The following is a 14,706-nucleotide window of genomic DNA, read 5'->3' as shown; positions in this document are numbered from 1 at the left end:
CGCTGCACCTTAATCTTGTGACCACGCACATCGTAATTGTCCAGTATGCTCAGAGCCAGATCGACCGATTCGACCTGCAATGAAAAAGAGATTGAGAAGGGAATTAAAATGAAACCGAAACGCATAAATCCAAGTGTGTCAAACTATCGCATAGTGAAACATTATGTTGCCGACATCACAGTATGCCATTGCCGGGTATCGCAGAAGAGAGGGCACTTAGCATGCCGTTGGGGCTACAGTGCCATGACGCTGTCATTGATCACCAGCAAATGTGTGTGTGTGTGTGTGTGTGTATGCAAGGCAGTTAGCGGAAATAGACGCAAACGATTTCCATTACAAATAACGCTTAAGTGGAGCTCTATCAAGAAGGGGGAACGCAACCAGACCATATGGCACACGCGCTTCACCACTCCGATCCGGTCATCAGTTAGCGTGCATGTTATGTTGTGCTGCATTCGACCCCGGGATGCAGGGAGAGAGCGCTAAATGCAATGCAAATATTGATACTTTCATTCGGTTTGTTTTGCCCTTTCCACTCGTTCCGCTCATCGTCATCATCATCGTCATCACGTGACCTGTATCGCTTTACCCAGAGACCAGCAGCATCGATAGTAGCAGCTTCCTTACTTACGCTCCTCTTCTCACAAACCCCGTGAGGGGGATGCATCCCGAGGTGGTTGTGGCGTTAGTTTCATCAGGAAATCAATTCGTTACACACGACTCCCCTTGACGAGACGCACGCACGCAGGTCTTTCATAATATTTGCACCCCATCCGATCGATGCTGGCCGATGCAGACGACCCGGCGAAAGGGAAGGTTATTTGGCGCCATCCATCCATCCATCCATCCATCGTGCTATCCAAAGTAGGTTGAGATACCAATGTAAATAGTGGCCCAGGAAATGCGGGTTGCGTTGCGTTGTGTGTTTCCTCCTCTATTTGTTTTGTTGCGCAAATTGAGTGATCGATACACGGCATCACTGGGGCGACGCTGATACCCGTCTGATTGGCAAATGATTAATCGACGACATCGTGCGGAATACGCTGGCGCTAAGCAAGGACACCGAACCGTGCCACATATGGTCGTGCCGAGTCATTGGTCCGTTTGGTTGGACTTTTCAACTTTCACTTGGCAATTTGTCAGATTTGCAAATCTCGCAACGGGCTACTTCGTTCGACACGAGATGTGAGTAGCTATTTGGCCAAATTCCAATATGCATGCACTCTCAGAACTGCACCCCAGTAGCCAGTGATCGACGATTGGGGAGTGACTAATGGAACAAACAACCGTTCTAGAGCTTGACCGGTCGCGGTCGATCGAACGAACAGATGCGGAAAGATGCAACAGCCCCAACCGCGGGTCGAGTGAATGACGTTCTATTCCATCCATTCATGGTAAGAAATAGAAATGCAGACAGACTAAACAAACGATCGATTTGACACGATAGACACACGCACTCACATGCACACAACACTTCATGGGATGTCAAGATCGTCGAGGTCGGTCTAATCCTCGATCTTGGCAAGCCTCCCATTCCTCTCTACTTCGAGCACTACACGTTCACAACGATCATTCATTTTATCAAACCACACAAGAGGATGATGCTGCCAAGAAGCTGTTTGGCATTTCTTGGCACAGTCTCGAACGGCCTTTCTCGAATGGCGGTGATCGAGTCTGAAGAAGGGATGGTGGTGCAAAGGTCGAGAGGATCGGAGCAAAATTAAAATGCTTTAAATTTCACACTTTTTTTCTGCTCTCTACCTCTACGGCGTAATGTGCGTAACGATGAGAGGGGTGCAATTAACATCACATTTGTTCTAATCTGTCTAATATTAAAACCAAAGAACCTGCCGACGACGACGATCGGTGACGTGCAACCAGGAACCAGGCGGTGGCCATCCTCTCCATACACGAATTGATCGTATTTAAATGCTATAAATCTTTCAATTAATCAATGGTCAAGCCGGTTAGCTGCCGGTTAGAGATGCCAGTCAGTTGACGGACGGACGGAGTTTGCGCTCTGTGTCTTCATCTCCTGCTTCTTCGCTCTCGAGACAAAACAAGATCAAATGTCAGCATTGCGTACGCGGTAATTTGATGCCGCGCGGCGACCGGCGGTGCGTGTAGCATGTTGCTGCTACCGTGCGCCAACGGAACAGGCGCTATGTTTCGGGCACAAGGTTTTCGGTTTTTGTTCGGTTGCGGATCGTCGTTTGATCGTCGATCAGAAGAATGACCGGTTGTGCCGTGCCGGGAGGGTTGAAACCTTTTGGACCCATTTCTTCGGAACGGAGGCTGGACGGGATCGCTTTTTTGATTGATCGTGTCCAATCCAAACATGACGTGGCGACCTTCACTGCTGCGTGCCCTGCGAGGCCGGTCGGGCCACTGCTTAATGCTCAACCATAGGAGCACTGAACCTGTCAAAACACCCATTTTTGGGTATATAAGTTCACCTGACCTGACAGCCGAGGGCGGCGCGAGATTTTCCCTGTTTCGAACGATCACTTTCGATCGATCGTTGCTCGTCGGATCGCGAGGGTTACGGGCGGTTTGAAGATGAATAGGTTTCGGTAGCATAAAAAGCTTAATGTAATAAATGGCCAATTCATCATGAGATGACTGCGGTGTGCCGTCGTGAAGAGGTGATGCTGCGATCACAATCACGGGGTAAACCGCCAACCGAATCATCGACTGTTTTGTCCATTGATTGGAGTGGAGTGGAGTGCGTATCGAGTGGGGAGTCTCGCAACTCCATTTCCCTTTTTATTGCGCCCACACTAGAAGGGTGCGCGTGTTGATGGTGACGATGGATACAATTCAATCTTTTTCCTTTTAATATCGAACCGCAATCAAAATTATTGATAAAATGGTGAATGTTTCTGTCGCAACTTCGAGAAGCACTTTCCACGAGGCGAATGTATAATGGCCTCCCCCCATTTGTTTACCATAAATGATAATGCCGACGTAATTCGGAAGCCTTCACCTGCAGCAGACCACCCAACGCTCTCTGTCCATATTAATGATTCGAAGGTTTATCATTCCCAGGTATCCCATTCGAATCCACAACACCGATGTCAAAGTTATGTTTAACCAAAAACTCCCCTCAGTGTGTCTTGGTCGCTCGGTTTCAATGCTTATTACCGGCTATCGAAGCACCTATATGACCTCACCCGATGGTCACAATCAAGCAATCATGCAAATCACACGAGACACATAGCTTTCCCCCATCCTCGAGTGCGGAACGAAATTATTGTAATCAACTGAAGCGGCGGCGGCCCACACGATCGAGTGGAGATGGAGATGCACTTCAACCACGGGGTGATGATTGGCGGTCTACTCCATCCCTAGGCCAGACCATTCAGCCAGCCATTGTTGTTCGATAGCCGCCTTATGCTCTGCACCTCATTACCATTTCGCACACGATGGCCTCCGGTGGTGGGCAGGAGATCGATCCGCAGCCAAAATGAAAAACGGTAAAAAGGCACATTCGATGGAGCGCGCCTGAAACGGCGAGAGATGAAATTTAATTATCAACACTTTACCGTAATGAAGCATGGACACCACTGTCTGGTTTCCATGAAATTACAACCAAAACCAAAAAAACTGGGAAAACCATCGACCCATATCACTACACTACGCGCGTCCTTTTTGGCTTGCTTTTGATCGAAACCGAAATGAATGCTTAATTCCGCCGGGCAAAACAGCTACCACTCTCTCTCGAGGCCATCCCAGGGGGTCTGTGGTCCCATCCTCCCGTGGTGGCAATGGTTGGCGAATTTAAAATAATAAACACAAGCCGGAAAGTCCGGAAAAGCGAAAACATCGGGCGCATGAAACCTTCTCCCCCCCAACCTCCGTTGCGCAGTTATTTCAAAATTTATGATTCCCACATCTGGGTGGTGGTGGTGGTGGTGGTGGTGGACAGGAGACACAAACCGCCGCCAGATGAACGAGCCCGCACACGTTTATTTGTTTTCCATTATTCGTCCGTTCTCGCCAGAGAGCAGAAGCAGTGAGTGAGCAGCGCATTCGATCAAAAGTTAGATTAGCTAAGCAAATCGTTCAAATACTTCCGCGAATCCCCACGACGATGATGACGACGACGAGGACCACGGGGACGACTTTGTGCGAAATCGCGCGGCTTATTCAAACGACATTCATTAGAACGTTGTGTGTAGTACTTTGAGTCGGAGTCGGTTCAGATGCGAGTTTCATTCTTTGATTAAATCAAACAAAATTTAAGTGAAAACATAAGGCCACATCCTGCCACCGCTCCACGTTGCCGCTGGGGCTGAGAGCACATTTACAGGGTGTTTCATAAAAACAATGCAAAAATCTTTTATATCCATTAAGTACTTAAATATTGTAGGATAATATTGAAGAACTTTCCTTTCGAGAGCAGCAAAATCGCTGTATTGAGGCAACAAAATCAACAGACTCTTTCAATTGCTTCATCTTTCTTTAGAATCTATCTAATAGGAACATAAATAGGATCTATCTCATAGGAAGATAAAATATGATCTATCTATAGGACGTATATTTGTAAAATAGTTCTTCGACTGAAAAGCTGATGGAAGCTGCCAGCGAACCAGCACTGATATCATTGGAATCTCAGGCCATTACTAAAAACATGTCCATATTGAAAAGCCCAGCGAGTTCTAACGATTAGTTCAAAACTGTGTAGACCAAAATTTCATTTTTCCCGTCAACCATGTTTGTTTATTTCAACATTTATCCCATGGTGTATCATAATTCTTTAACTTATTTATCCAGACATCAGTATTCGTTTTAATGCTGTTTTTTTTTTTATCTAGGACTTTTGCAATCCATTGGACGCTCTAAACATTATAATTACATGTGGGATGGTTCGTAAAGAGCAACAATCTTCATTCTCTGTAATATCTTTGGGTTTAAGCTGTGATATGAACACATCGTCGCGAGAATTAACTCAACTTAATAGTACTGGATAATAGTACTTGATAGTACTTAATTTTACTGGATAAACATCAGCTACAAAACAACATTTTATATATCATTTGGTATGACTCTGACGAATACAACAAAACCACTCTTGATATCATATAAGTCTTGAAAAAAGATTCACTCCAATATCAATACTTTTTGAACATTTTAACACTTTTTATGGGACACCCTGTGGTTGACCAGAGCTCTTCCTGCTCTCTGTTGATTTTCCGATGTCCGGTATGTACCACCGGGTACAGCAGCGGCACCACCATTGGCAGGAACAAAACATTTCATTTCGAAACGCATAAAACAGTCACACAGGCCTCCAAGTGGGGGGGGGGGGGGGGGGGGGTGGCACAGAATCCTGGATGAATCGCACCACCCGCACCAGTGGGTGGTGGTGCTCTCGACGGCGCTCGAAAGTAGGTGGTGGTGCCGGCACAAAATTTATGTTGGCAAAATATTGATTTAGACAATTTCGCTCTGGCGCTCTCTCCATCAGCACAACGACGATCATCGTCGAGCCGCTGGTCTGCGATCAACGGAATGAGCATCCCTGCGAGGGGAGAGTAAAATAACAATTTGCTTGGCGTGAAAATCGTCTTGCCTCCAGACGGTGGACCGGGAAAGCCAGACAGCCAGCCAGCCAGCCAGTGGGATGTGTCGCGACATGTGTTTTTTGGGGCATACGGCAAATGTGTGTCCGTCCTTACAACAATTTGAAGTATGATCGCTTTAGATTCAAACACAAAATGTGTTGCTAGTAGATTGAACTTTGCGCTCAAGACCGAGGGTTACCAAAACACCGGGGACGTGCTACGTCATTCTAGATGGACTGCTGTCCTACATTCGGGACCCAAATCCCCCGCACCCCGCAGGATTTTGTAACATGTGACCCAGGTATTCATTTGCTTTCTTCACCTTTTTCCTTCCATCGCGAAGGAAGCCCCCGTTGGTGATGAATAATCGAACAACGGCATGCACCTGCGCACCCCGGGATATGCTGATGATGATGATGATTCATGGAACGATATTACACCACCACCACCATCACCAGGAATCAATTTAACGCGAATGCCAGAAGCATCCAGATCCTGTTGTTTACCGTAACATTCTCCTCTTTTAGACCCCGCGTGGCACGTGACTTTTGCACAAGGCGCCAGCCAGGTTACAACGTTTTTTTTTTTTGTTTCGCCAAAGACCACAAACGGAGCGGAATTGGAAACTCATAAATCATCTGCTGCGTAGAACGTGCGCGTGCTGAGCTTCGAGTCGAATTGAGCGATCGCCCCGCAGCAGCAACAATTCCGGATTGGTTCCAACCAACCGGGAATGTGTATCGTGACCGAAGCCACGCGTCGTCGTCGACTAATTATGATTTATCGATTCTCATCAACCGATCACTGTGGCGCATGATGTTCACGACCACGGGTTCTAGTAGAAGATCGCAACAATCAGATCATCTAGGAACGAGAAATGAAGACGTAGCAAGGTTTTTGCAGAACATTGCTAACACAGTCAACCTGCTTTAGTTTAAAAAAAAAACGACAAACCAACGCCCAGTCAATGTCCTATGCACTCCTCTCCTGGCGAGATAATACGCTTTGGCGCATTCGCAGCGATCAAATGAACCACGAAACGTTTGTGTTTGTGCAAAGCTTATGCGGCTGCGGCTAAATACCCGGCCCGGGACACAGTCCAGGAACCGGTTACCATTAAATTACTGATTATATCCCTTTGCCTCCGCCCCAAAAAGCTGTCAGATCTTTTATCCCCAGAACTGCGTTCCATAATAAAATATAAATTTATGATAATGATCTTCCTGAGCTGCGCCGTGATGGTGCGTTATCTGGTGCTGGTGCAGAGGTCCCTCTGCTGTTGCTGCTGCTGCTGCTGCTAGGCAGGTCTGGCCGCTAGTCCGGAATTAACATTCATTTGCAAACATTTTTTTCTCGCCTCGCTCGTTCCAGGTTATTGTCCGAGGGGATGCGTCGCGCCTACCGCCTGGAATGAGGATTCGCCATCGCTAAGAGAAGGACCTCGGTTTGCAAATAGGTAGGTCCGGGGTCCGGTGTGCCACCGAAGCAGCGAGGGGAGGCATTAATTTTATGTTTCAAAACATGATTATTTACAAATCGGAAATGAGATCTGACCGGCAGTGGAGAGAATGGGGTGTAGTCAATAATCATAACCACAAACTGCGTCCGAAACAGAGAGAGGAAAGGTGCGAGATATTGGTGCTAGCATCCATTCCCGTGATTAAGAGTGCAGCGCATAGTGTGTGTGTGTGTGTCCGTGCGAATGGTTATGGAAAACCATTCATTTCCTGTTCGCGGCCGGTGTCTGATAAGCACAAAATGCCGCTGCCAAACGGAACCCAAACCCCTATCACACCCAACAGCCCAGGTTTCAGGTTTAATCCTAAAAGTGTAGTATCGGCGAAGGTCGTAACGAATCGAAAATAATAATATATTCCAACCCCCAACGGGCGGGCACAGGGACCTCGTGTAATCCTTCGTAACGGAATCACGCTTCGCACCGTAAAATGCGATACAAAACGTTTGCTGGCCAATCATTTTGGGATTATTATTTCCAGCATTTTGCGCGCCCCGGTGGCAGCAGCCTTCGGTGCACGTTTGGCGACATTTTCGTGACCAAACCAACGCCCTGGGACGACGAGAAGAAAGGATAGAAAGGTCACGTTTGCAACTCAGCGCAGTTGTGGTGTGTTTCGTGTGAGTTTTTTTTTGTAACGATAATAATGGAGAAAGAATTGAACGAGCGAGAACGAGCTGCAGCTGAGAGGCGACTGCCTGCACCATTTGTTAACTCGTTTAGATAAATCACCGATGCAACCGGAATCGGCTAGCACCGTACACAATAGGTCGGTGGTCCATCTGTCATATCCGGAGAGGGCACCCGTGTGCCCTCACTTATGCCAGTAAATGCGAAAAGTACTACTGGCAACTAGAAGTGCACTTTGCACACAAGATGCTGAGCTGAATGGGAACGGGACCTCCTGAAGTAAACGGACGGATCGACCCCCCATCGTCACAAAATTGCATCTCTTCTAGCAGTGAGCGCTTCCGCTCAATTGGCCAGTAGGTTGGTAGGTTGGAGGGGCTGGTAAAGTTCTCGGAGTGGGTTGGAAAATTTATTGTCCTGCTACTCGACGCTGAAGTGCCGGTCTCTTCCTCTAGTTTTTATTTTTATTTCGTCGAGACATCTGGATCAGCCTTGGTGCACCAGGGCCAGCATCGTTTGCTCCAGATGACGATGGCCATGCCAACACCACCATTGCATGTGACCTTTCCTCGTTGCAGAAAAAGTGTAAATACCCAACCGAATGAACGAACCCTGTTCTGCGATGATCGATCGGGTAATGATTGGGTTCATCGATTCAGAAAAGAAGTTCAAGATGAGGCTTTGAACGATGGAGCATCAGCATTAATGCTACACCTCGTGAACCACGGAAGCATCTATCGCGGTCCGGGAACTGTCCGTGAAGAAACCTTCACCATGCCATGCACATAGTGCTCTGTAAGGGGTAAATGCGGTGTTATTACCATTCCATGGAGTAGGTGCTCTGGAAACGATCAGCCTTCGAATGACACACAAGTGGACAGAAGAGCAAAAACAGAAAACATTTCTTGGAATAACTGCCAATCGATTCCGCGAATCCACAACATTCGGGACAATGCGACCATTTGGATGAGCAAAGCGGAGTGTCGGAGACAAGACACTGCTGCAGTTAGTCGATTGCAAAAGTGTCACACCACGTTCCGGATCGTTCGCCTCACAAGAGGCCCCACAAGAAGCCCATAACAGCCAAGCTGCCGTGCCGGCCAACGATCGTTTACGGTGGCGAGCAGAGTCAGTGTTGTTTGATGCATTCAAATTAGATTCGAAATAAATTTGTCATCGACCACCGTGACGACGGCGAGGACGCTCGTTTGGCACACTGACACAGCCAGGAAGCAGCAGAAGTTGCAAATCACCCCCGATTAGCGACCTGTCGCGCGTGTCTATCAAAGTGGCGCCAACCAACCAACCGACCGCCCGACTGGTGTAGAACTCGATGAAGAATTGAATCACTCGCGATTACGGCGTTGAGCACTGAGCATTGTATTGAGGGATCAGTGCAGTCTGCTCGATCGTCTTGGCGTGTCAGTCATACCCATTCAAAAACCCATCCCTGCGCCTGTCATGCTCTATGTGTGTCTGCTTCGACCATTGCATCATCTCGTACGCCCTCGTCAATGTGCAATAGTGCACCGTGTGCAGTGCACTGCACCAGACAGTCGCTCTCTCTTGCTCGCTCTATGTGGGCAGAAATATAGAAATGATTGTGCTCTGTCTGTCTGACGTGATGCAGCTGACCGCTACCAGCTTCCCACGCTGCCACAAACCACATCACAAGCAAGGGCTGCTCCCAGCACCAAGAAGAGAGAAAGAAAGAAAAAAGAAGAGAGAAAACACCGAGCCGGCCAATCCATTCCGATGCGTTAATGCGTTTTGGCACTCGCTGAAGGTGCGTTTTGTGGCGCGCAGCACGCGAATGCAAATCTCTAGCCGGTGCTGGTGGTGCAGCATTAAACCTGTTTGATCGTTTGCCGCATCGCGCAAAGAGCGAGGAGGGAGGAGTCTGTGGCAGGGAATGGTGGGTTTGGAAATATGCAAAAGCCGGGCCAGAATTATGTCACATTCCCTTGGCGTCGAGACGTGATGATGAGGACGGTGGATGGTGACACAGATAAAACCGAGTCGTCGATCACTCAAACGAACTGAGAGAGGTGCATCTGACGTTCCGTTCGCCGGAAAGAATGTCTAGGGGGGTTGTCTGGGGTGGTGGGGTAGTCGGATCGCACTGCATGATGCTCGTCACTCGCACCGCATACTCTATTATCAATCACAAACCAATTTCTCTCTAATTAAAATCACATTCCCCGGACACAGCTGGAAGTCAAACCAACAGCAGCATTCGGTTCAACACTTTTGGGCAGCACAGATGGCGTCACGCGACCGCCATGGCAACCGTTTCTAATGAACTGCACCCCTGTAGCGAAATGTAGCGAGGTGGAATTTGGAAACATTTAAACTTCATCACAAGGGGCTGACACCATTGTGGATGCAGCCAACCGTCTGTGTTCCAAGCGAGATTCAATCATTTAATAGGAATTACCATATGGACTCGTCCGTCGCACGGTGGACACGCGTTCTCGCACCCGCCGCCGCTGGTCGGTCAATCGTCATTCGGGCGCCGTCAAAGTCACATTTTTGACAATCAACGCCTCCAGCGCAAGGCGCGAGGTGTTTGCGTGAATGGGATGCTGCCCATTAAAATACTATTCGGTTGATGTCATCTGGCCTTTTTGACCAACGCCTCGTCACCACTCGGTCTGCACGGTAAGGCCACGAGGTATATCGAATTGCGAGTGCCGCTAGGTGGCGAAACAACGTGGGATTGGTGGAGTGGAGGATCCAGAATTTTTCAATAAATAATGTTGATACTACAGCCGCTTAAACCAATCAAACACTAATACGCGAATTAAACCACGACCAAAGGGTAGCCAAATGGTAATTCAAATAGTCCAAACGATGACCAAATGCATACCACATTGGCAGCTCGAACTACTCTCGCGGTAACTAATGGAAACCAATATTTCATTATCAGCTGCCACAATTCAACACACGCACCGGCTATGAGCTGGAACCAGCATTAACTAATTTGCATTCCGTAATGGTTCGTAATGCAACCGCCATGCGAAACCACAAATAGAGACACTTTTTTGCATCGAAAATTACCATGCCATGTACCACAAACAGCAGCGCAGCCAATGTTTATCCAGGTGATCAAACCTGCTGAAGGGACAGAGAGGAATTGAGCCGGAGGTTAAACCTGAACCCTCACCAGCAGCACAGCGGCAGCTCTCGATATGGTTAATGAAAATTAATTTTCCGTAAACAACGGACGCCCAGCGTGAATGGAGCGATTCATCTCTGGTACCAAAACTTAATTAAAATAAACACGACCTATTAGTAACGCGACCATCGTGCGACGCATCTCGTTTGGTGAACGGATGCCGGAACCATTCCCGAAAACAGAAAAACACATCGATAAATCCTCGATAACCAGCGAGGAAAAGAGAGCAAGAGCGAGAGAGAGATAGAGAGAGAGAGAGAGAGAGAGAAAGAGAAAGAGAAAGAGACACTATAAGCCCCCAGTGCCACCCATTCAGAGAGAGGGGGTACCCCAAGGGGGGGGGGGGGGGTTACTTTCACTAAATGCTAAGAGAGGACAACATTGTTGACGTTTCGTCCTTCGAGCAACGACCGACGACCAAGGGCTTAGTGTTAGGACATTCATTAGGACGACAAAAAGAGCCATCCTCTTCCGTGTACACACGCACTCGTGCACACACACACACACACACAAAGGAAGGAGACTATTCATCGCAAAGGACCTTCCGTGGCATAGCGTGATGGCGCCAAGCACAATTGAAAAGCCGTTCGAAGCAATTGGTTCTCTATCAACACAAGCCGGCAAGTCAGGACAAATAAACGATCCCACCAGGTCCGGTGGTTTGCGTGGTTTGCCGCACTAACAGAGACAAACAACACACGGCGCCACACGCCATCCACACACACACATACAAAGAGACACGCACAATAGAGCGGATCTACCGGAGGATTACAACGGCTCAAAGCTGCCGATAAAACCGGCTTCGAGCTTGGCTAAATCCCATCAGAGAGGACTTTATCCTATTCAGCCGCCAGTCGGTCGGTAACATATAGACCTTACCTTCCAGGCCAGGTATCTTCTCCATCGAGAGCTTGTACGGATGCTCCACGCGGATGTACGTTGTGCACAGATCTGGCGATAGGAGTGAGAGGATGAGAGCCCCATTCATTGAATGTTGCTTTCCGGCAGTGGTCCACCGCATCCAACCACGCCCGGAGGGACTAACGGAAGTACACGGCTGAACAAAGGACCCAATTATCATCTTCAAACCGACAGACCGACAGACCGACCGACCGACCGACTGACCGACCAACACACTTTCCGGGCGTCGATGTTTGGCTGTGGATTGTGGTTCGGCATCTCTATTCGAAGGATTCGATTCGTACGGCCATTACCATGGTTCTATTGCTTCCGTACCGGAAACGAGCGTGAAATGTACAATCGCAACGCGTACAACAGCCCCGGTCGGTTCATCCTTCCTCCTACGAAACTGCCTCAAATGGAAGAGATCTGACGTTGCCTCCATCTCCTCAACCTCCTCAATCGGATAACTCGAGACTGAACCTTCTTCCGGCATGTTTTTTTCTCCCTTGCATAACGAACCTAGTACTCCTGGTGTATCCGTGTTTCATACAGTTTTTTTTCTTTTGCTTTGCTACTCCTTTTACCGAGCTTCCGTGCGAACCTACAAAAGATGAATGGCGGCAGAAAGGATACCGGAACAGAGACCACAGACCGTACACCGACCGAGAGGGGGGGCGCGGGAGAGTGTTGTTTGCACTTGGCAAAATGCGGGCACTCGGACAAACACGAACTCTAAACGGAGGCAAACATCATCCTCATCCTCACTCTCATCGTCATCGCCATCTTGAACAGCACGTCCCGCACGTGTGGAGCACATGAAATGAACATCCTCTTTTTGGCTTGGTCGGTCACTAGGCAACGGTGCGCATTGTGTGTTTGCCATTCCATCAACTCGCGCCGGTAACAACGAGCACGACGGCAAACTGGACCGCAGCAATCGCGCAGATCAACCGTACAAGAGGTCATGTGTCACGGACGTCGTCGTTTTGGCGTAGATGCACCGGCCACCGGTCTCACCCCGCCGGAGTGTGATTGCATCCCCTTTTGCCTTTTCTACATCACTCAAAACGAGCCCCAGTGGACCGGAAAGGGTTGGCAGGTGATGGATTTGAAGCTCACACAGACGCTTTTCTCGAGGCACCTCGATTTGACAGACTTGTCACGTCATTCTTTTTTGCACTTCATCCGCAGATCTGCCGCAGTCCCCGCAGGCTCATAGGACAGCGGGAGGCCTTTTTTGTTATCAAAAAAAACCAAATTCGTTTATACCGCCTTCGGTTGTTCCGATGTCATGTGCACCAGACAGTGTGACCTGGACATATTTTTCTACTGGACGGAAAAAGTGTTAATGTTTGATTGCTGCACTGTTTTAAAGGGAAGAAAGTATAGAACATTTTAAAACACTTGTTGTCCACTACTATAAAATTTAAAATAAGTCATAACACAATATGATGCTGAAAGCACTATCAAATCAACTCAAGATCGAACAAGAAATTTAGAAATGGAACAGATGATGAAGTCCCAGCGGAACATCTGGTCGCAGCACGTTCCTCTATTCGCTGTGGTCATGGTCTTGGTCCAACCTTGGTTTGGAAGGTGAAAGGTTCAAGAAACTATTTTTAAACCGATACATCGTGTCGGTCCGCACCGTTTCGTGACGCCATCGATTGGCGCCTGGCGTCGGGAATATCGAGAAGATTTGCCCAAAATTGGTCACTTCCGCACCACACGCACCCGGTGCCGGTCCACCCAATGAAAGGTTCACGTGCCGGCTTGTCAATCAGATCGCAGCTGACAGGCCCGCCTTTTACCGGTACCGGCGTTCCACAGCATCTCATTTCCGTTTTATTCCGAACACGCAACAAACTGTGGCCCCTGCGGTCAGATGGCGCCAAGAACATGAAACGACTCCAAACGACTCGAAAACGATGCTGCGTAGCGATCGATTACGTAGTTCATATCTGGAGCATCGATGCATCGAGAACCGTCGTGCGTCGTGGCCAAGATCAAACCAAACGAGCGAACTAGCGTCGGTTAATCAAACAAAGACCCGTACGTTCGATCTAATCACGCTTCTAATCATTCATTCATTCGACTTGACTACGACCAGTGGACGATGCCTCCGGGGAAAATAGCCTAGAGAGGTGCGCTTCGTGCGTGCAGCGCATTCGACATTCGGCCTGATTCATTCACTCCCAGGGCCCAGAGCCGCCAAAAGATAAATCCAATCTTTCCACGAAACTAACCTCCGATTTGTTGCGTTGGCATGCCGCCGTTGGCCGTAGCTTTGTTCTTTATTGTTGCCCTACCCTGGATGGCCCGGCCTGGAGTCCGGGGCCGGTCTCGTTATTATGATTCTTTGGTCCAACAGCGTCGTGTGCGCGTGGCGTCGTGATTTCCGACCGGGATCCAACCGTAAAAAATAAGCGAGAATCCGTCCGGTCCATCCGCAGGCGCCCGGTGCGGTCTCCGTTAGTATGAATTATGATTATTATGATTATGTTGTACCAACAGGACGACGACGACGCCGACGCCATCGTCCTTCCTTCCTTTCTTCGCTTGTTTGGGCCCGTTTTTCGGGTAGCGCCAACATTCGACACAAAGGTCAAAGTGTGAGCGAAGCATTTTTTCCCCCATTTGGAGGTTTTTTGGGGAACCCTTGAGTGCCCCTGGGAAATCTGCCTTTTTCCGTGGTAAAATATGAACCAAGCGAGGAATCAACAGCAGCAGCAGCAGCAGCAGCATTACTTTTGGAATTTCCACGTGCTTCCATCAATATTGGAAGACTCCGGATGTGCTTCAGGGGCGCTTCAGAATTCGGAATCGAGTATGAATATATGATTGGAAGCATGAAGAATACATTCCATTCGCATACAACAGTCAACCTCAACCTTGACCGCTCTCCGTATCTG

At 48.5% G+C, this 14,706-nt stretch overlaps 2 protein-coding genes across 5 annotated transcripts in view; one reads left to right on the top strand and one right to left on the bottom strand.

The window, feature by feature from the left end:
- Positions 1 to 14,706, bottom strand: part of LOC125957710 (HIV Tat-specific factor 1) — a 47,249-nt gene that overhangs the window by 2,083 nt on the left and 30,460 nt on the right. Inside the window, exon 3 of the mRNA XM_049690581.1 lies at positions 1 to 74. This exon is cut by the window's left edge and continues 93 nt beyond it. Coding sequence (XP_049546538.1) covers positions 1 to 74 — 74 coding nt within the window. The remainder of the gene's footprint in view (positions 75 to 14,706) is intronic.
- LOC125957713 (uncharacterized) overlaps positions 1 to 14,706 on the top strand; it is a 68,544-nt gene that overhangs the window by 33,432 nt on the left and 20,406 nt on the right. For 3 of the 4 annotated variants that reach the window (XM_049690589.1, XM_049690586.1, XM_049690585.1), the window contains one exon: positions 6,939 to 7,023. The exons of the other annotated variant lie outside the window; for it this stretch is intronic. The gene's annotated coding sequence lies outside the window, so the exon portion shown is untranslated. The remainder of the gene's footprint in view (positions 1 to 6,938; positions 7,024 to 14,706) is intronic. 4 annotated transcript variants of the gene reach the window in all.

This window comes from Anopheles darlingi, chromosome 3 (genome assembly GCF_943734745.1).
Source record: "Anopheles darlingi chromosome 3, idAnoDarlMG_H_01, whole genome shotgun sequence".
Lineage (NCBI taxonomy): Eukaryota > Metazoa > Arthropoda > Insecta > Diptera > Culicidae > Anopheles > Anopheles darlingi.
Note: the sequence above shows the minus strand (reverse complement) of the source record. Positions and strands in the feature narration are given on the sequence as shown.